We start from the raw sequence: 21,859 nt of genomic DNA on the forward strand, positions 1-21,859 counted from the left end.
ATTAATCAACACTATATATAACTAATCAGGATGACGTCTATAATCCATAAAAATGATGTTCATCACTAACATTTAAAAAGCATGTTATTAAAAACAGGGTCATGAGATGAGATCAGGAGTTGTCCTTTAATGAATGAATTGAATAACATTGAAAAATACAATATTAAAATTTTTTTTTCTCTGACGCACTGTAGCAGCTACGTCAGTTCATAGAAATGTAGCACACAACAGACGCAGCAAGCTTGTTTGCATAATCCATTATTCAAGCCTTTGTTCCACATGAGTGAGGATTGCTAAGCATGTCCTAATCCCTTTGTTAAATAATAGTTTTGGCACTTACAGGTCGGGCAAGTCTCACCTGTCCTGAACGGTAGAGAGCCATTAGGTGTGTTCGTCATGATGTTCTGTGATTAAATAGTCATGAAAGGTAGTGCTTGCTTGTACGAGAATCTTTTCATACCGTCCAATCTTGGTGTTTACGTTACTGGGCTTATTAAACTGTCACCACACGGGACACATTTTGCAATTTGTTTTGATTTGCACTGATTTCCGGTCACTTTCACTGATCATTATAAATTGTACAAATATAACAGGTCGGTAAGGCCAATAACTCTCTGTTCGATGGCTTTACTCAACAGATTGATCTGATTCATGTCATTTTAGTACCGGTGATGATTAGATACAGAATCGCAGTGCTTGTTACTGGAGATTTGGGATCTTTGGGGATTTGGGGAGTTTGTTTCGGAGTGACAGAGGAGGGAGAAGGAAAGCAGGGATGGTGGAAGAGATCAAACTAAAGGGGGGAGAGAGAGACAGAGTGAGAGAGAGAGAGACAGAGAGAGATAGGTTGAATTGGGTAAGAAGAGATGCATTCCTGCACTCCAGACTACACTGAGAGCTTAGAATACTTCGATAATTTCCAGTATATACAAATAGAGGAGAGTGAGAAGGAAAGATGAGGAGAGAGCCATCTGCACTACTCTTGAATTCATTTTTCCCCCTGGAAATAGATTGAAATTGAACAATGGTTTACTTCATTCTTGTCTTTATCACTTTCTTACTTCTGCTGTGTTTCAATTTCACTGCTCTATACCAGCAACCTGTTAGACGCTATTTCTGTCTCTGAATAGTGGACTGATATAATAATAATAATAATAATAATAAACAAACAAACAAACAAACAAACAAACAAATAAATAATAATAATAATAATAATAATAATAATAATAATAATAATAATAATAACTACTCCCTTAAGGGTGAACATGGTTGCATGACAATGCCGATAATTAGCGACCCCAGCATGTGATCGGGTTATTAATAGAATTAGCAGTGTGACCTCAGCAGTGGAGTCAATCATGTTTGTGTGTTCTTGCATGATGACGCCATGGAGCTCGCTGTCAAAAGGTTAAATATGCATATCTCTTCATAAAGTTACTGATAAAGACAATCGGGCAGAGTGAGGTGTATCTCTCTCTCTCTCTCTCTCTCTCTCCATCTCACACACACACACACACACACACACACACATTTGCATTTGACTCTTTTCCCTGTTCCAAGTAAAGTAAATTTTTCAAAACAAAAGCAAACTGTTTAAACGATTTCTAATGTTTGAATGCTTAACTTAGTTCTCAAGGTGTGTGTGTGTGTGTGTGTGTGTGTGTGAGAGAGAGATGGAGAGAGAGAGTTTTTATACGTTCTTGAAAGCTGTCCTACTCTCTCTTTTTGGAAAGTTGATGATGAAGCTGTCTTGACTCGAAAGTGCTTTGAACAGTAAGTGTCCAGTGCTTACAGGTTTGATGGGAAAAGCCCAATCGTGCATTCGCCTTTTATTCGAGTCTCCTATTTCCTATTACATAATGCAGCCAGATGAAGGTTTTTGTTTTTTTCTGGGATTGGGAGGCATGTCCAGCACAGTGCTTGCAGGTAGTTTTGAGATCAGATAGATCAGCTCTACATGTTCCCAGCTGCTTTGGGCAGATACGGACTCAGTTACCTGTCATTCAGTGCGCTTTCTTCTATTCATTCCTGTGCAGCACCTGCAGTCGCTCCAGCTGAAAGAGGAGAGATCGGTGTCATGTCCGGACTCCTCCTGCTCCCTCGGCTCTGAGGAAGCACTAGAGTGGTGTAGATGCAGATGCCATGGCTGACTGCAATTCAATGCAACTGCAGCACTTCACATTCTTGAAATGCTCTCGGCGTAATCCTGATCTGTACCCGATGTATCCATAGAATATGTACAATTACAACAAATGAGGATTTGAGCAGTGTTCCATTGTGCAGAGAAAAGAACAGATAACTGGTTTACTTTAATATATACTTATATCACTTTTATAATAGAAGCCTCACAGTACAGTAACTCATTACTACAACCATTATACTCTTACAATAGAAGTCTTACAGTGAGACATGCTAGTAAGAAGGTTTTCCAGGAGCTGTTCTTCTGTAACAGTGTATTAAACTGTTGAGCACTGGAGAAATACAATGCAAAGTTATTCTGGTTCCTTTCATTTTCCTGAAGGGTTTTGTGGTATGTGCAATGAGGCACTTAACGCCATGTGTATTTTGAGCTAAGCTGACTACGTTGGTTATGCATAACTATAAATTATTTGCACCGAAAAAGGAACAAAATCCCACGAAGAACTAATTACAAAGATTTACAGCTAAATTTACAAATGTCTTCGACCCAAGAAGTTCATGAACGTTCATGTGGTTTATTGACTGACCTAACAACTGCCTTCCATTATAAGTGCCTTTCAAATCAAAGGTTTTTGAAATTGAAATTCCTGTTCATTGGTGTCCAATCGCTGCAAGTGGTACAGAGAAAATAAATTTGGTTTGGAAAAAAAAGAAAAACATCTCTAACCCCAATAAACTCATTTAATAGCTCTAACTCTAATCAAATTCCTTTAAGGCATTGTGCGTATAGTCCTGTAAACATCTCTGTTTTAGAGTCATTAGATTATTTATTTATTCACAGTACAATATGAACTATAATTCTGGTGCCTTTTGTATTCCACTGATATTACATTTACTATATATATATATATATATATATATATATATATATATATGTATGTATATGTGTGTGTATATATATATAAATACATGTATGTTTAAGATGAATAACTGAAATATTAATATTAACAGCATTTCAGCATTTTGTGCTTGAAACATCTTTTTCCATGAATCATCCTTTATGGGTTATAGTAAAAAAATGAACATTTTAGCCTCCCCCAACAATTGCTCAACCCTGTTACCTGAACACATTCACCCCTCTGAGATATTTGGAATATTCTACAAGGCACATGTTCAACAGGAAATTGCGTCCTCCAAACGTCCTGAAGATCATGGGAAAAGAAAGTTTTCTTCTCATTCCCTTATCATTTTTCACTGATATTCTGATAATGACTGACTCACTTTGAACATTGCCCAAATTATAGGCTGAAAGTAAATAATTCATTTTAAGAAAATTATAATTTGAATACGGACCCTTTAGAGTGTCCATTCTGTCTTCATGGCATTAGTGTGGATGCTAGTTAACGACATGTTGTGCATTTGCTAATTCAATGATTTAAAAAAATAAATAAATAAAATAAACCTCAGCCCTATTACTTACAACTCTGTTACATATTTAAGAGCAAAATGCTGCCACTTTCAGGAACGAAATCTCAAAGAAAATGAGATTCTTACAAGTGTTCATTTTTAATAGAGAAGGGCTAAATGGCACCACAATCACGGACCAATCATACACCTAGTAGCACTAACCGTGCATCCTAACCTTATACTAAACCTAAATCGCAGAGACATTTCCTGCTGCTAGGGTTAATAGCAGTGTAATTTTACTGACTTATAGATATTGTTGGGTTTTAGCCGGTCCACATGCCACTTGAATTAGAGACACACACTGTAAGATGTGACACTGATGTATGGTTTGGTTAAAACAGATACAAATATATACCAGACACGCACATAAATACCATCCCTCTCGTTCAGGCCTTATTCTTGTCCAAACACTTCATGGGAGAAGATGAAACTGGAGCACACTGGTAGGATGGTGCAGACTTACAGCAGACTCGGGTTGAGGATTTGGATTCAGTCAAATGGCATCCCAAGCAATTAGTCATGTTCAGTTTAGGAATGTGCTGAGTAGTTTTTCATTTTGTCATTTTTGCCATCCCACTGCATTTGAGCTCTTGAACCTCCCCCAGTTCTGCCCTTAGTTCTTTATCAAAGAGCCCATTAGACCCCCACAGCAGTGTTTCAAAGAACCTGTTCCTTTCAGGCTGAGAGTAAACATGGTAGACAAGTGCCAATGTTTGCAAAAGTCCTTGAGGTCATTTACATATGGATCCACTAGTTCCTCTCCCATACATACTAGCGTTAACTTAGGAGCATATGTTGAACCCTGGAAATAACTATACTTTGAATATGAAATAGCTGTGAAATATTCATTTTAGACACTGGAGTGTGGGGGGGTTACTTTGATATTTATGTGGCATTATGAACAAATTTCCCAGCAGATAAATTGTAATTTACAGTGTCTTCTGACTTCAAATGGATCAGTCAAAGGCCCACTCCCTTTGGCTAGTTGGGCAATTATTTGGCTTCTGTGCTCTAGAGTCTATTGATCTCAAATTAAAGGCCACTAAAATGCAGAAGGAAGGCGTAGCACTGTAACAGTGTAAGTAACAGATGAAGGTCTGAGGATTCAGAGGCCCACAGGAAATGACATTTAATTTGTGATCTGATATTGCAGAGTAAAAAAATAACACATCAGTGCAAATCTGTACGGGAGTAACGATAGACTCCTGTCACATTTCGATTCGATTCATGAAACTGGCTTCACGATTCATGATTCGATTTGATCCTCAGTATATTTCGAACAAAATTTTGCTGAAGAAAAATGATGACTAAAAAGACTCTATCGCTGTATAAATAATAAATAATGCAAAACGGTGTATATTTCTGTCTGTAAAAAATGAAATTGAAAAAAAAAGTTTAATACTGTAAACTAAATGTACTACAGGTTCATGGTATCATAAAAATAAATAAATGTATAAATCCTCCCAAAAATTCGATTGAATAAACAAAGTCTCTGACCTGGGGAAAACGATCGATTGAAACATAATGAGCTCGGCAGCATCCGAGGTGTCATTTGAACCGGAAATAGAGCTCCAAAGTCAGCTAAAACGCCCGATTTCCACAGCCTCATTCTCAGGCACTGTAGATTGCAGCGAAGTGGGGCTGGCATCATTTGGAAGCTACCGAAGAGCTGTTTTTAAGTGACGTGGTTGTGTAACCGTGTAACCTATAATGCGTGACAGTCGTTCCGATCCGGAGCTATCGGTCAAAGTGCTCTCTATATATTTTATGGATTGTGCAGATTGGGACCTCCGGAGTTCAAACTGCAATTGTATTAGATGCAGAGAATTAATAGAATGTTGATTTACACAGTGAATCGTACATTCCCATCAGCTTTTTTGCATCACGATGCATCACGTCACGTTGTATTGTTAGACCCGTACAAATCTGTATCGCGGTAAAAATCCAGACATAACCCGTGAAGGATGGAAGGTGGTTGCTGGATGGGGGAAGTGGGGGAAGGGAAACAGTAGTCCATGACGTCTGCCTGTTCCCCTGACTAACTGTCTGCTGTGGTTGTGGTTCCCTTGCCTCTGTGCTTGATGGCAGAACTAAGAGCGATCTAAAGTTGGAATTAGAAAACCAGCAGCAGACTGGGAGGTACAGCACCACTTCAGAAAGGAGAGCCAGGACTTCAGAATAAATGTGCGTCTGACTGTGAGTGGAAATAAATAGCAGAATAAAGCTGTGCTCACCTGTTGCACACTTTACACCTCTGCGTTTCTCCCTTGTGTCTGCCTCATTAATGAAGCGCAATTAATGAGCATGACTCCACGATGATCAGATATTACCCTCGGTGAGCTGGGGCTCTGACAGCGAGTCTGATCTTTCTCAGCTGCCGTGAACTATCTGGCATCTGATCTTTCTCAGCTGGGACTGCTGTTCTGCCAGCAGTAATATGACTTGTAGTATATGAGCTGTCATTAAAAGAACAGATGTGTGAGTCTGGAATGAACAGTGCGCACCTAAGAGAGCAAGTGTTAGCATTCCTAAAATTATTATTATTATTTTTAAAGATTTGTGTGTGGGATTTTTAACTGAAATAATCTCTAGATAAATGAACACAAAACAAAGTTATAGCATATTCATTTTCTGAAGAAATTCCTTCTCTCCTTCTTGGTCTTTCCTCCCAAATGAAATGAGTTTCCACTCTTGTGTGACTCATTAAGTCAGAACGAGTCGTGCCTGCAGTAGAAAGTGTAGTTTTTTCCACACTCTGCTGAACTTGGCCGTCTCACTCACCCCACTCACGTTTCCACGCTGTTATCGGCGCTTTTGTTTTTCCCTTACGTTGCGCTCCTCCATGTGCACCCTGCACCCCTGCTCCAAAAGACGCACGGACGGCTGCAGCATTTGCATAGCGCGCTCTGATTGGCTGGAGCGCAGCCAGGGGTAGAAACCGGCCAATTGAATGCGGTGCGTGTCGGGGGCGTGGCTGAGTAAAGACATTCGCCGGCACCTGGAATGCTGCTGCGATTTTGGGACCAGTGCAGGAAAAAAGGACACTGTGCATGTGCAAGCCATCCTGATCCTGCTCTCCTTTTCCACTGAGTGAACAAAATATCCACAGATTTAAATGGCATTAGCAGCTTGGAACCTTAGAAGGAAAATGAAGTGTCCATTTTTAATCATTTAGAATATTTTATTTAGCCTGGGGATTATTAGAGGGTTCTCAAACTACTCCCCCCCCCCCCCCAAACTTTTTGTAACCACAGACTTTTTCAGACATAACTCACAGATCTCTATAACCATTAATTAAAATTGAAGAAGAAAACTTTTTTTGTTGCCGATCCATTACAGCACAGTGAAATTCTTTGCTTTGCATATTAAGAATCTTGTTAAGAAGCTGAGGTCAGCCAGGTGCAGGGTCAGCCATGATGCATGCCCCTGGAGGAGAGAGGGTTAAAGGCCTTGCTCAAGTGCCCAGCAGTGGCAGATTGTTTGTCAGTGCTGGGGTTTGAACCCCAACCCTTCTGATCCGTAACCAAGAGCATAAACTGTAGAACCACCACTGCCCTATATAAATATTAAGCTCATAAGGCAAATGAATGGAGTCATATTGATATATTGTGTGTTTGTGTTCTTGAACTTTCTCTCCACAGAACCCAAACCAGTTATAGCTACAGTCCAAACATTTTGTATTGTATAATCAGCATAACTAAACCCTATCAACTCCCAGAATCCTTCAGTTTCACACTTACATTCCTTACTCTAATAAGTGCACCTCCTATTAGTTCCATTGTAATTATACTGAATACCTGAATAGCACACCGATTAACACTTCATGCTTGTTTTTAACTTATTAAACTGAAAATGAACAAGGATTGTGAATGATTATGAAATTAACCACTCGCTATAGAAACACACCAGTGTCACTTACATCATTTTAAAACTAGTCAATTCATACGAACAGTCAAATTTTAGATTTATTTAAGCCTAACTCCACAACAATAGTAATTAATAGTAGTTTATAATAGTTTGCATGGTCTCCCCGTGCTTTGGGGGTTTCCTCCGGGTACTCCCCAGTCCAAAGACCTGTGTTGTAGGCTGATGAGCACTTCCAAAATGTCCGTAGTGTGTGAATGTGTGTGTGATTGTGCCCTGTGATGGGTTGCCACACCATCTGGGATGTCCCCTGTCTTGTGCTGGGATAGGCTCCAGGCTCCCCACGACCCTGTGTAGGATAAGCGGTATGGAAAATGGATGGCTGGATGGATAATAATAATCATAATCATAATAATAATACAATTCCACTCAACCTCCTGACTATAAGTCTCAGACCTGTTGGGAGTTCTTGGATCCCACTTTGAGAACCCTCACGCTAAAACCAGTGAAAATATTTAATTCTGTCTTTCATCTTTCAAGCACATAAGCTGGAGTGTTATTGCAAAGCCGAGTTAATGAGTTTCCTTTACTGTGGTGCATGCCAGGACAAAAAGATCGCTTTGAAATGCATTTCTGAAAAGAAGAAGCCTCTGACTCTTCTGCATAAATGCCGGTCTTTTCTTACCGTATTACAGTTTAGATAAAAATCAAAGGTTACACAAAGTGAAAACCACAACTATATCCCTGTGTACACATGCTGGGGGGAGAGTGAGAAAGCACCAACTGCAGTTTCTGCACACGATTCGAACAGAGAAAGAGTTGCACAACTTGTGGAGGATTTGTCTTGTTTCAGTGTGTGGCTTTATTGCATGTAGTTCAGTGAACTGGATATGTAGACACAGTAGCGTGTACAGTAATTCAGTGCAATCCAGTTTTATTTTTTTATAGCACTTTTAACAAGTTGGACATCATAGAGTAGATTCTTTTCCAGGTCAATAAGAGGTATTCTGAGTATTGCCTCTGTTTGACGAGAAGTGTTTGAGGTGTGCTTGTGTGAGCCATCTGCACCATCTGAACACACTGAACATTCTCACAGTGGAGCCAGCTGGAGCACAGACTAACTAACACACCCACTTTACTGCCATGCGTGGAGCATCTCACGCTGCTGGAACAGCTATTTATTTCCCTAAAGCATTTAATGCAGATAATACTGCAATTCTTGGCCTCGCTTTCTGTCTCTCGCTTTTGATCTGATCTCACCTGTAAATCCGGCAGTCTCCATACGATCAACATTCTCAGACAGCCAGTCGCTCTCACCTACCATGTAATTTAGCAGAACTTGAACTTTTCTTTCTTCCTACACACGCTCACCCTCACAATGCCTGCATCCATCAGATGTATCAAATGCAGTCAGATGTCTCGCCATAATCAGTTAAAATTAAAAAGGTTTTTTTTTTCTGGTGGAATGTTGAATGAATCAGGTGGAGAGAGTGAGGCAGAAGGAGAGGAGGAAGGGAGGGGAAAAGAAAAGCCCTGTTTTTACTCCTCCAGGTCCTGACTGGAACTAAGGGAGCTGAGACTGTGCCGAGGCCATCGGGAGGTTATGCACAATCTCACTCACCGTCTAGCACCCCTTTGGAGACCCGGTTGTCCATGTGCCAGTCTGGAATTCACTTCCCTCCCTCGCTTTCTCTCAGTCGCTCTTTCCATCTGTCTGAATTCCAGATGTGGGATTTCAGAGCTCTTGCATCAGTAGTGTGCTCTTGCATCATCTCGTCCAGTCTAGAGCAGGAAACTGCTTGTCCAGAAGATTTCAAATTCAGCACCCATGCAGCATGCAGTGGAGTATGTTCATGTTTTTTTTTTAAAAAATAAAATAAATAATAATAAAAAATAAAAGGTTCCTTATGTGTTCTTTGAGTAGATAATGCTTCAGGTTTTCCTGTTCATCATGGCTAAACCTCAGTTTTTTGCGTTCTAAATAGAATCTTCCCCCAGAGGGACAAACTGAAAATCATTAACGGTGCTACAAACAGCCTTTTTCTGTAGATCATCTGTAGAGTGTCTCAGACCGTCTCAGCTGGGGAAACAGATTAAAGCATCAATATGCAAATAAATAAATCAATAAATAAATAATTGCGCAAGAGAACAGGTCAGTGACTAGTGTGGGAACTAGCTTGTTGGCTATTAATTTTACCCCTTTATATATTTTGAATTTTGAATGTTTCAAGGGTTCTTCTGATAACCCTTTTTTAGCATCTTAAATTGTTCCACTAGGAACCATCTCTGCTGGGCAAATACTTTGCTGTAAGGCACTATAAAGAACCTTTAATGGTTTCCCAAGAGGAACAACCAAATCCCCCCCCCCCCCCAAGAGTTCTTTTTTTTAAAGACCTGTGCGTGAGAGTGCACACGTTATAAATGACAAATAAAAAAATTTCCAAAAATGCACCAAATTACATGTGAAGCAGTCCGTACAGGATTTCACGGAGTTGCGTTTTTTCTTTCTTTCTTTTTTCCAAGTTGCAGAGTGTTTTTTTGCGGAAATCTGCTTGAATCTGCGAAATTGCAACTGCACGAAATTGTTTTGCACAGCGTTTCGCAGTGATGTTTGTTGGTAAACGAGACCTTTTCGCTGTACTCGTGTTCGACGATGCGAATAGAAGAGGACTTTGGCTGAATGAGCGCTGTGACGACGTCACATGACGCATCGTGGCCCAAATCTGCAGAAAATCTTCTGGTAGTTTAGAAAAATTGCAAGCTTCTCCGAATATTGCGGAGTTTGCTTGAATTTGGATTCATTTCTGCGATCGCAAAATTCTGGAGGGACTGATCAAGCTGGGTGTTCATTTTCTAACGTTATTTAATTGTAGTGTTGTGCAGAGGGTCACAGGTTTTGGGCTATGTCAAAGAAAACAACATTTTAATGTAGACCTTTCAATGATCCTTTAGTTTGTACCTCTGGGGAACCTACAAGAAGTTCTGAACCCTACAGCAGACTGTTTCCCTGTCAGACAGGGGTCCCTAGAACCAACACCTATTGTACAATGTATTTCATCTGATGACAAAAAAAAAGCTCCGACATCTGATCTTCTGCTTCTTCTATAGCCTAGAAGGGTAAAAACATTGATTGGTGCTCAGCTAATTACAATGTCCACCTTAAACTCTGCAGCTCTGCTCCTAAAAATGCACGTATGCACTCCTCTGGTTGAGTCTGGATTACTGAGGTCCGTCGCCATATCCACCACACAGATCAGCAACAGGAACCTCCTGTCGCACATCAAAGATTCAGGGTGGGACTGTTTATGCTTGTGCACTCAGCTATAGTGATTAGACTGCGTCTGACAACAGGAGGGTTGCGTCATTAAGTGCACCCCATAGCCACAGTGTTCACAGGATGCCATTACTTAAATGCAACTGAAGTATGAGAGCCTGGTTCCTGATTATCCGCTCAGTTTTTACAGGAAGTACAGATAAACCCTCAGCTTTATCAGCGTAAAGGGAGGACAGAATCTACTGTACTATATCTGCTTAATGGAACTGCAACTTCGCGTGTTCAGAGATTTATTATTAATAGCGACATAGCTTCAAACAAAATTATGTTGACAGGCTGTTGACTTAGGATCTAGGCATTTATCTACTGAATATTTTAGAGTATCCCTGTAATTATAAGCAGTTATAACCCTGTAATTATGACCAAGGTCACTGTGGTGCACAAGTATTTCTGGTGAATGGACATTACCCACTCCATAATCCCCCTTCCCTCTCCTAATCTTTGCAATATATCTTACAGTACGGAGGCACAGTGGCTTAGTCGCACCTCCAGGGTTGGGGGTTTGAATCCTGCCTCCACCCTGTGTGCACACAGTTCTCAATGCATGTTCTCCCTGTGCTTTGGGAGTGTCCTCCTGCTACTCCAGTTTCCTCCCCCAGTCCAAAGATATGCATGGTAGGTTGATTGGCATTTCCAAATTGTCCATAGTGTGTGAATGTGTGTGTGATTGTGCCCTGCAATGGGGTGGCACCTTGTCCAGGGTGTCCCCCACCTTGTGCCCGGAGTTCCCTGGGGATAGGCTCCAGGCTCCCCCATGACCCTGTCTATAATAAGCATTATGGAAATGGATGGATGGATGGATGAACCTGACTGTAGAAATGGTTCTGTACATCATATAAATATGACCTGCACTTACACTTTGTGGAAATTTATGAGATTTAATTCTGTTTATTTGCTATAAAACAAGCTCCTGGCAGCCATGGTGTGATTCAAGCTCAAAAGTACCTCTATTAGCACTTGTTGCAGTTCCCATTTTTGACCAATAGACTACTGCAATTATAACTCCATGGAGCTAAATGGGGCAGTGAGCATGTTGCCCCAAGATTGAGCAATATAATGATAATGATAATGAGTCTTTATTGATCACATATACATATGCACAGTGAAATTCTTTTCTTTGCATACCCCAGCATGTTAGGAAGCTGGGTCAGAATGCAGGGTCAGTCATGATACAGCACACCTGGAGCAGAGAGGGTCAAGGGCCTTGCTCAAGTCCCAACAGTGGCAGCTATGCAGTACTGGGGCTTGAACCCCTGACCTTCTGATCAGTAACCCAGAGCCTTAACCACCAAGCCACCACTGCCCCGAAAAAAAAAATATCTAAAAAAGGTTGCCATATCAATTGAACATCAGCTGATATCTGTCAAACAGCAACATATTTTTTAGCATGCAGCGTTTATTTTAACATATTTTTAATCACTCAAAAGAGGTCATTAGTATTTCAGTGGAATTTCCAATGTATGGGATTGTGAATGAAGACTTGATAAAGATTACCATTTGTAAAATGGCTAAGACATGGAGCTTAATATGCTGGGGTTCTGCCCCACCTGCCCTATGGACAAGCTGCCACTGCGGTGAAGTACAGTTTCAAACTATTTCACCTATAAGCCATCTGCTGGACTGAGAAGACTCAGAGTAAATTCTTAAGCCTAGTTTCGCAAGTGTATTAAATGAAGTGTTAAATGTTAAAAGTATTGTTTGGATTATATTTAAACTGCTTGAGTCATAGAACAGCAGACCTTCTTCTATCTTTGCTTATGTGCATGTCAGCAAATGGTCAAGGGTTTCCGTGGGAACACACAGCTGGAGAGTGTGCCTCATATCCTGGTGAAAGTGTGTAACTATGGTGTGTGTGTGTGTGTGTGTGTGTGTGTGTGTGTGGGTGTGTTGGTGGGTGTGAGTGTAAGTTTACTCACCTTCTGCTGTTACGTGTACGCCACAGGTGCATCACTCGCATACCAGGATGTAAACATCTTCAGGTCCTCACACACCTTTGTTACACTCCTGCTCAGCAAACACACTCTCACATAAACGCCTTGCTATTATACATAGCCTTGACGTGCATGTACACACACCCACACACACACACACACACACGCACACACGCACACATGCACACACTCACACTCAAACAGAAGAATATTGTTTGAGTACAAGATTGCACTTTTTGATAATGAGGTTGAACATGACACATTCACACACCGAGGGTTAGTTTGTGCTTTGAGTCACACCTCTAAGAGTCCAGCTATTGGTAAGTTTTTTTGGGAAGTGGGAGAAAATCCTTTGGATTTATTCTTTGGAGTTATCTATATTTAAAAATAATTGAGTCATCATTATCAACCACAGTAGCTCCATATCAGGCAAAATCAGGCACAATATTAATACAGTGATGTACTATGTATCCAAGTATATGATTCCCCCCATTTCATAAGTTAGTAAAATATGTTGGCTCTGATTTTTTTAACAAGCCCTTCTGCACTTTCAGCACTTCTCAGAGCAGATGGAGGATTTCTCCAATGAGCTCTTCAGCAGTTTTTTCGATGATCACCTGCTAGCTGAGAGGACGCCGCTGCTAGACATGGAGCTTGAGCCACCGAACCCCGACATCCAGCAGGAGCACAGCTACTCCCTCAGCGGTGACTCGGCTCCTCAGAGTCCCTCCATGCCCATCAAATCTGATGACGATGCAGGTTAGACTCTCTCGCTCTCTCGCTCTCTCTCTCTCTCTCTCTCTCTCTCTCGCTCACATACACATACACACACATATACACACACACACACACACACACACGATTAAACTGGAGATTAGTACTGGAGTCTTAGAGTTAGACTTAAGCCTGTCTTAATTCAGAGTTTTTATTCACCTCCATGTGACACGAGATAAGTTGGGCTTGAGCTTATGACTTAGACTTTGAATTGGACTTTTCTTTACCAGTAAATAACACTACATAGATAGTACTCATTCATTCATCTTCAGTAACAGTTTATCCTGGCCAGGGACACAGCAGACGCCAGGAAAATCGGGCGTGAAGTGTGGTTATATACTAGATAGTCCATACTTAGACTATACTACCACAGCAATTTAGTCTACTCCACCATCGCATTACTCTTGATTTTTAATGACTTGACTTGCACGTAAGAGTGTGATGACTTTTAGACTTGTCTAGGACATGAGAACTTGATGATATTTTTCAGTTATTCGTTTGGCACACAGGACACAGTATTCATTACACAGTTTGAGCAGTCAGCTGCTATGGGCATGCTATCTAGAAACCCTGGCTTTTGCTCTCATAATCATAATAAGAATTATCTCAGCGTCTTAGCAGACACTCTTAGAAAAACAGTTCCGTCTTTTACGCTAAAACGTTCTTTAGTTTGTCCCTCTGGGGGGGATCATTTTCAAGGTTCTACAGTAGAGACGTTACCTCTATAGGTTCCAAACGGAGCTTCTCTACAAAGCCTTTAATTATTGCAAGGATCAAAAATGAACCATTTTTTCTAAACGTATGCAGAGCTATCACTCCATAAACACCTGTACTTGAGGGAAAATGACTTGACTACAACACCAGCATAGGCACACACATGACTATACACAGAGAGACGGTTAGACATGTACGGTACTGTGCAACGTTTAGGCACGCTGCTTTTTTTTTTAGTACAAACCTTATAAATTATTTATTTGATGACTTCTACATTATCGAGTCAGTACAAAAAACATTTTACATTCCCAAATATTAGTTTTCTACCACAAAATTAAGCAGCGTATTACATAAGAGACACTTTTCAGACAGTAAACAGAATGAAGGCTGCTGGGTTTTGCTGCAAAAATAAGAAGCGAGTGCGACAGTCAAAGTCTCCAGAAGAATCGTGTCTGTTTCTGCAAGATGCTCCATAACACTTACAGATCATTTCCTTATAAAACTGCACACATCGTACCAGAGACTACAATTTTTTTCTATCTTTTTGTCACACCAAATATTGACTTTGTTTCGTTTACTACTGTTTACTGCTCTTTACGGTATCTTTTAATGTAGAAGCATTTCATTTCATTATTTTTGAAGGAATCTTTGCTCTACAGCATTTCTTTGCATGGGCCTAAAACTTTTGCACAACACTTTACATACACACCCATTCATTCACAGAAAATCCAAAAGAAGCACACACACACAAATACACACTTACAAACCTGCACACACTGACACCAGACAGTCAGGCATGCACACAGACGAGTTAGACAAATGTGCGTCTCTCCGCCTTTTTTTGCAGATCAAAATTCATATCAACATAAAGTAGATAGAAGCAGTAAAATTCATTCTTCTCAATTGCAAAAGCACCGTCACGCCCTTTCTCTCTCTCTCTCTCTCTCTCTCTCTCTCTCTTTCTCTCTGTGTGTGTCTTCTCTTTCTCCTGGAGCTCCAGTGCAGCATAGGGTTCCCTGACGAAGCTGCAGCTCGGCCTTCCAGAAAAAGCTGGGGATTCCAGGCAGAGGGCCAAAGCACACTCTCTCTCTCTCGCTCTCTCTCTCTCTGTCTCTCTCTCTCTCTCTGTCTCTCTCTTTCTCTTGCTCAGACCAGAGAAGAATGCAGGCAGCAATAAAATAAAGACAGTATCTGCTTTCCAGATTTTTTTTTATTGTTTTTTTTTTCTTCAGCTGGAAATAGAGAAAGGTGAAAGTGTGCCAGGGGCAAGGCTGAGGAGGGGTGAGCCCTGTGGAAAAATGTTCTGGTTGATCTGAAGTGTTGCATCATCTTAGATTTGCTCTGGGTGTATGTGTATTTGAGTGTGTGTGAGTGGAGCAAACAGGGTCCTGGTCTACAGTAAAGCTACAGGGCCTCAGGGAGGCCAAGGACCAGTATTCTGTACATCTTCAGTAATCTTTTTATGCTGATCAGGGTGACAATGGATATTTATATCATCTTTATTTATACCATGGTTCGTATTATTATAGGAATAGTATGTGGAAATTGAAAACTCCTTATTCATGTTTACTCTCGTTGTTTGATTTGTGTGAGATGGGAGAACGGTGTAATGCCATTTCAGCGGTAATGTTTAGCCAGAAATTACAAACTGATAAAAAGTTTGCTGTGCTTCATAGTTGGTTCTTAGCAAATAATGGAAAGCCTGGAAAATGTCTTTACCGGTCAGTTATGTTTTGGATAAAGGGAAAGTTTTTTATTTTAAACAAAATGTTATTTCTTTTAAAATTCAGGTCAGCCTGTCTCATCACTTTCTTGCCTCTGCTTTTAAAAATTTATGCAATGGCAGCTGTTAAAGTGGACGCTTGATGTTTTATTGCTCTCCTTTTGCTTGTTTCCACAAAACTAATGAGCATCTCGCTCTCTCGCTGCTGGATGCGCTGTAGCTCCTGATTATAAGAGCTGCTATAGCTTAAACTTCAAAGCCTACCGGATCCCCCATGCCCCAGGTGGTTATACCCTTGCAGAGTGGCACATGGCTGGTGGTTGTAGTGAGGAAAGCCTCCAGTGGGCTGTCTGGTGGGGGTTTGAGAGTTTTGCATGCTAAATTGAAATAATTATAGGCAATTTTAGTAAAGCTATTGTGGTGGAGGCCTGTAAGACACACCCAACTTGACTTGTGGTCTGAGGATGCAAACTGTTCAAGTTTTTGTTTTGTTTTTTGCACACATTGTGGATGCTATAGTGCACGTTCTGGTTGCAGAAGAACTCTTTACATTTTAGAGCACGGCTACTGAGAACAGACATTTAGAAATCCATTACAGAACCTGTAATTTAAGTGGTCACTCTCAGGGCATTGTCAATTTCATCCAGTCAGATTATTGTAGCTTTGAGAAACTCAAACATCCTGAGGATCAACCCCTGATACGCAGTAGTAGCTAATGTCAAGCCAACTACCTGCCTGTTTTGTTTGGATAGTGTTAGATTAGGGAGCCTGAAAGGAATTAATCTTTTGTATAAAACGACTCTCTCAGCGAGAACCCGATCCCTCGACTTCGCCTTCAAACGGGAGAAAGCGGAGAGAAGCTTTCCTCTCCTGCTGTAATCAGATTCCCGCTGCTCTCTTTCCCCTACATCAAAACCAGCTGTCCTGCTTTTACAAGGGCACGTAATGTTTTATCGATCCCTCCATTGAGGGTACAAACAAAACGCAGTGGAGGTAACGAGGACCCCTGGATTGGAAGGTACATTTCTTCTGCTCTAAGAGCTTGATGGAGGCAGCACTTCCCTCACACCCCCTGCTTGCTCCTTTCTGCTTATGAGGGGAAAATGTCCACTTGGATCGCAGTCCTTTTGCCTGGGATTCATATGGGGACAATAATGGAGAGCTGTTTTGTGTTAGCTTTTGGGTCATAAACACAAACGGCACACTAGGCATGCGTCATGCTTACAATTAATGACCAGCTACCAGTGCATTGTGATATATAACTTGCTGACATGCGTACTAGTCATACACCTTTGTGACTGCTTATATTTTGATCTTACAGGCAACTTATACATGCATGAAACATGTTAGATGTAGAAACTCAACATGTGTAAGAAAAACGTGTAGTATGAGTAAAACGAAGTACTTGTTGGAATTATAATGAGTATTTGTGCAATAATTGACTGCATTTTGAACAGAATTTGAATATGAATCCTGATACCATATTAATCAGGCTGTACAGGAGTTTTTTTTGTGATTGTTGTGGCCAAAAATGTTTGATTTTGCTGCAGCTTTTTCAAAATTGGTGATGCAATTTGCAGAGGTTTTTTTTCTTCTTCAGAAAACCACTTGAATTGGCGAAATTGCAGTTGCACAGAATTGTTTTGCACACTCCTTCACAGTGATGTTTGTTGTTAAAGAGACCTTTTAGCTGTATTCATGTTCGACGCACGTGAATCAGAGAGGGTTTTGGCTGAATGGGCGAACTGTGATGACATCAATTGACGCGTCTTGGACCAAATCTGTGGTAATTTTGAAAATTTGCAAGCTCCTCTGAATATTGCGGAGTTTGCTTAATTTTGCGTTAATTTCTGCGATCGTGAAATCCTTGAGGGACTGATTAATATCATATGATGCTTTTCCATCAATAGCCTCATATCCATCATATCCATGCTTTCATGGGAGTTCTTCTTTCTTTTGTTACCCTTATGCTAATCATCAGTGCACATGTTTCTCCTTGCACAGAGGGCATGTGGGCATTCAGTCAGGACTTGACTGCCATCCTGGTAAAACAGGAACCCAACCTCCTGTCTGAGCCATCCCCTGGACCAGCGCCCCCTATGCCTACTTCTAGCAGTGCCACCCAGCCGATCACCCTCAACCCACCACCACAGAGACGCCACAATCACGACAAGGTAAGAGTTGAAACACTATACTGAAGTCCTTACACTGGAGTAAAGCTTTCATAGAGAGTGAGAGTCCCATCATGGGACTGAGTCAGCATGTTGTCTGCATCAGCTATTTGCTTGCATCAAGTAGATCATGCAAACAGTGTCTTCTGGTTTGGTTGTGAGAGAAAATACTACATGGCGAGCTTAACAAATACTTTTCAGTGATCACTATGGAACACCAAAAAATAAGTGATGATTCAGAAAGGCTTCTTTTTCTGTGTCTTGAGTACTGTTGAGTATTCGTCCAGGCAACTGAAACGTTAGAATTTCAAATACTTATTTGTAATTCATATATAGACAAGAGCAGGACATATAAATCTAATTGTTAATGAATTTGCAATTTTATTGCAAATGTTGTTTAATAATAAAATCTTTTTTCAGGCCTTCTGTTGATTCATAGTCATAAAATTAGAGGGTTTAATTAATGTTAAAATCAGTTACAAACAGCAGTGAAGCTTCAGAGTTGAGAAACCTATTCTTTCCTTCCAACTTCTGCCTTCTATGAACTTCTGCCTTGTATGAATCACCTCTGCAACATCATAATGCTTAAGGAGCACACCAGTAGTTCCTAATTATGACCTCATCTTATCTGTTAAAGGGTTAATGTAAATATGACTATGTAGTTAATTCCACAGAGAAAGAGAGGATGTAAGCTAGCTAGCTTCATTCATTCATTCATTCATTCATTCATTCATTCAAAGGAGCTAATGGAGGAGCGTTTAATACATTTCTAATTCACCAGAATGAAATCTAATGTAGTTGGGAGAGTATGATATCATGGCCAGAGCCATATCTCCCTGCAGCTCTTGCACTGAAGTTAAGCAGGGTTGAGCTTGGCCAGTACCTGGATGGGAGACCTCCAGGGGAACACTAAGGTTGCTGCTGGAACTGGTATTAGTGAGGCCAGCAGGGGGCGCTCACCATGTGGTCTGTGTGGGTCCTCATGCCCCAGTATGGTGACGGGGACACTGTACTGTAAAAACAGCACCGTCTTTCGGATGAGACGTTAAACCGAGGTCCTGACTATCTGTGGTCATTAAAAATCCCAGGACACTTATCGTGAAAGAGTAGGGGTGTAACCCCGGTGTCCTGGCGAAATTCCTCCATTGGCCCTTCTCTATCACGCCCCATAATAATCTCCATCCCTTAATTGGCTACATCACTCTCTCTTCGCCACCAATAGCTGGTCTGTGGTGGGCGTTCTGGCGCACTGTGGCTGCCGTCGCATCATCCAGGTGGATGCTACACACTAGTGGTGGTTGAGGAGACCCCCCCCAATACTATGTAAAGCGCTTTGAGTGTCTAGAAAAGCACTATATAAATCTAAGGAATTATTATTATTATTATTATTATTATTATTATTAAACAGTACAAACATAATACAATACATTACACATTCCTACGAGATGCCACTATATTCAGTTTATTCACTATATTCAGAATGTAAAATATAAGAAAGTGAAACAAACAGAACCTCTTCTGATTGTATATTCTCCTCAGAATAGTCCTTCTATAAGAAAAAGTTTGCTCACTCATACACTCACTGAGACACTCCACTGAAGTCCTGGGACTGGGGAAAAGCCACACACTCGTGGTTTGGTTGAAGTGCTCTTGGGGATGCTACTCTACCAACTAGTGCAGGAGTAGGGAAGATACAGCCGCAGTAATCCATCTGATCTCTGAGTTTTAGACTATGTGTATGTAAAGAATACTGCAGATGACCTCGTATAAGTGTCTGCAGTAAGTTGCACTGGATGAAACCTGAAAATGACTCTCATAAACCTCACACACACTGAGAACCAGAGGGACCGCTGCTGCATTTGGAAGAGAATGAAACACACACACATATCCTGAAGTGTTCTTGTAGTCAGCTGGCAGCTTCTACTGTAGCTCCGCCCAGGCAGCATGTTTTCTCTCTCTCTCTCTCTCTCTCTCTCTCTCTCTCTCTCTCTCTCGTATGTGAGGCATTCACCTCAGTGAACTCTAGGCCTGAACTGCAGCTGCTGCAGTTGTAGCGCCTTATTGGCTCTGGCTGTGCTGAGGCGGTCTTTGTGTCTACATCAGTGTGAGCTTTATTAACACAGTTTCAACACAATATCACCAGCATTCCTGGGGATCATTGGTTATTTTTAATAGACTATAATTCCACATACGTTGAGAATTCAAACAGGGATTCATGTGAATTTAGTAAATAATTCCACACTATGCAATGCTGTGACAACGCAATCGATCAAACATCAGCAACACTGGATGTCATTTACTGAGACGATTGAATGTTCACAGCTTCACTGGTAAAGATGGAGAACGATGATTTGCTACATTGTGACTGAACAGTGGAGCCTTGCTACAGGAGCCATTACCTGGGCGCTCATACATAGTTAGTTTTTCTGCTGAAAAACCCAAGTGGTCATCATAATCATCGTAACCAACATAATCAATATTATATGGCCATATTTAATACCAATGTAGAGCTTTTAAATAACCAGACATTGTGTTGGAACTAGAGATGCACCGATACTAAATTTCTCAGCCGATACGGATAACCGATTATAAAGAGTCATATCAGCCGATACTGATAACCGATACCGATACTTCTGCCTTTTATACCTTCTTTTAAATTAATAATAATTAATTCCACAATTCTGAAAGAAATGCAAATAAAAACTTTATTCTCTCCATTTCAAGTTGTTTCACAGTAACTGGTCTCATAAACAGAAAACACATTACTCTAATTAACATTAACACATGAAGTAAATTCTGAAGATTAAAGTAAGATTTCTTAACTTATTGAATGTTATTAATTCATTTTAACATTGACTGAATTCTAAAAAACCTCCTGTTAGTCTCGCATTCACTCACCACAAACAAAAGCATTGATACCTTATCACTGACATCAAACCGGTGATAATATATAAACCTTTTTATATATTAACATTGACTGGATATGTAATACACTACTCTATAAATATATTTTCTGTGCAATATATACTGCAATATATACATACATACATATATATATAAACCTTTCATCGGTGTACTGGCCCTTTAATTCAGCATGAGCAGCTCAGCAAATAAAATAAATCAGACTCGATGCTGAAACTCCCGCTTCACTGCTGCAGCATCCGGTGTAAAATTTTTGCGGTGCAGAGCTTATAGAGATTACAAACTTCAGTTTTGTCATCATTCCACATAAGAGACATCTTCTTTACACACAGCACAAAATCTATGTGTTTTCCCGCCCTCTTTTGATTGACAGGATATAAATGTCCCTGATAATCGGATGTTTTTAAACTATCGGCCGATGGTCTGAAAAATTGCCTTTATCTGCCGATACATCGGTGCATCTCTAGCTGGAACTCAAGGCATGACGGCTTCTGGACAAGTTCAAGACTACACGTTATCGTTATGTAAAATTGAAGAAGTGATAATGGGTACATTTCAGCATGCAGCAAATAATGGAGCTTCTTTAACCAGCTGTGTGCATGAAGCATACTTTATGCTTTGAGAAAACATAATTGTGAAATAATGCGTAACAGAAACACTTTTCTGGTTAGTCTTTACAATCATGTACAGGTTTTTAAAAAAAATGACAGATGTGTTTGACCAATGGTGTGTGTTTGAGCAAGTTGAGTATTGCAAACATAAAAAATGCCTTATAAAGCAGGAGCTCACATGGTCCCTGCTTCCTCTGGTGGAAACGTGA

The 21,859-nt window shown here is 40.5% G+C and overlaps 1 protein-coding gene across 1 annotated transcript in view; it reads left to right on the top strand.

Moving 5' to 3' along the window:
• The window catches only part of creb3l1 (cAMP responsive element binding protein 3-like 1), a 52,639-nt gene that overhangs the window by 5,460 nt on the left and 25,320 nt on the right, over window positions 1-21,859 (top strand). Inside the window, exons 2-3 of the mRNA XM_053616974.1 lie at window positions 13,290-13,494; window positions 17,951-18,120. Of these exons, the coding sequence (XP_053472949.1) occupies window positions 13,290-13,494; window positions 17,951-18,120 (375 nt within the window). The remainder of the gene's footprint in view (window positions 1-13,289; window positions 13,495-17,950; window positions 18,121-21,859) is intronic.

The sequence above is a fragment of the Ictalurus furcatus genome, chromosome 27, assembly GCF_023375685.1.
Source record: "Ictalurus furcatus strain D&B chromosome 27, Billie_1.0, whole genome shotgun sequence".
In the NCBI taxonomy this organism is placed as follows: Eukaryota; Metazoa; Chordata; class Actinopteri; order Siluriformes; family Ictaluridae; genus Ictalurus; species Ictalurus furcatus.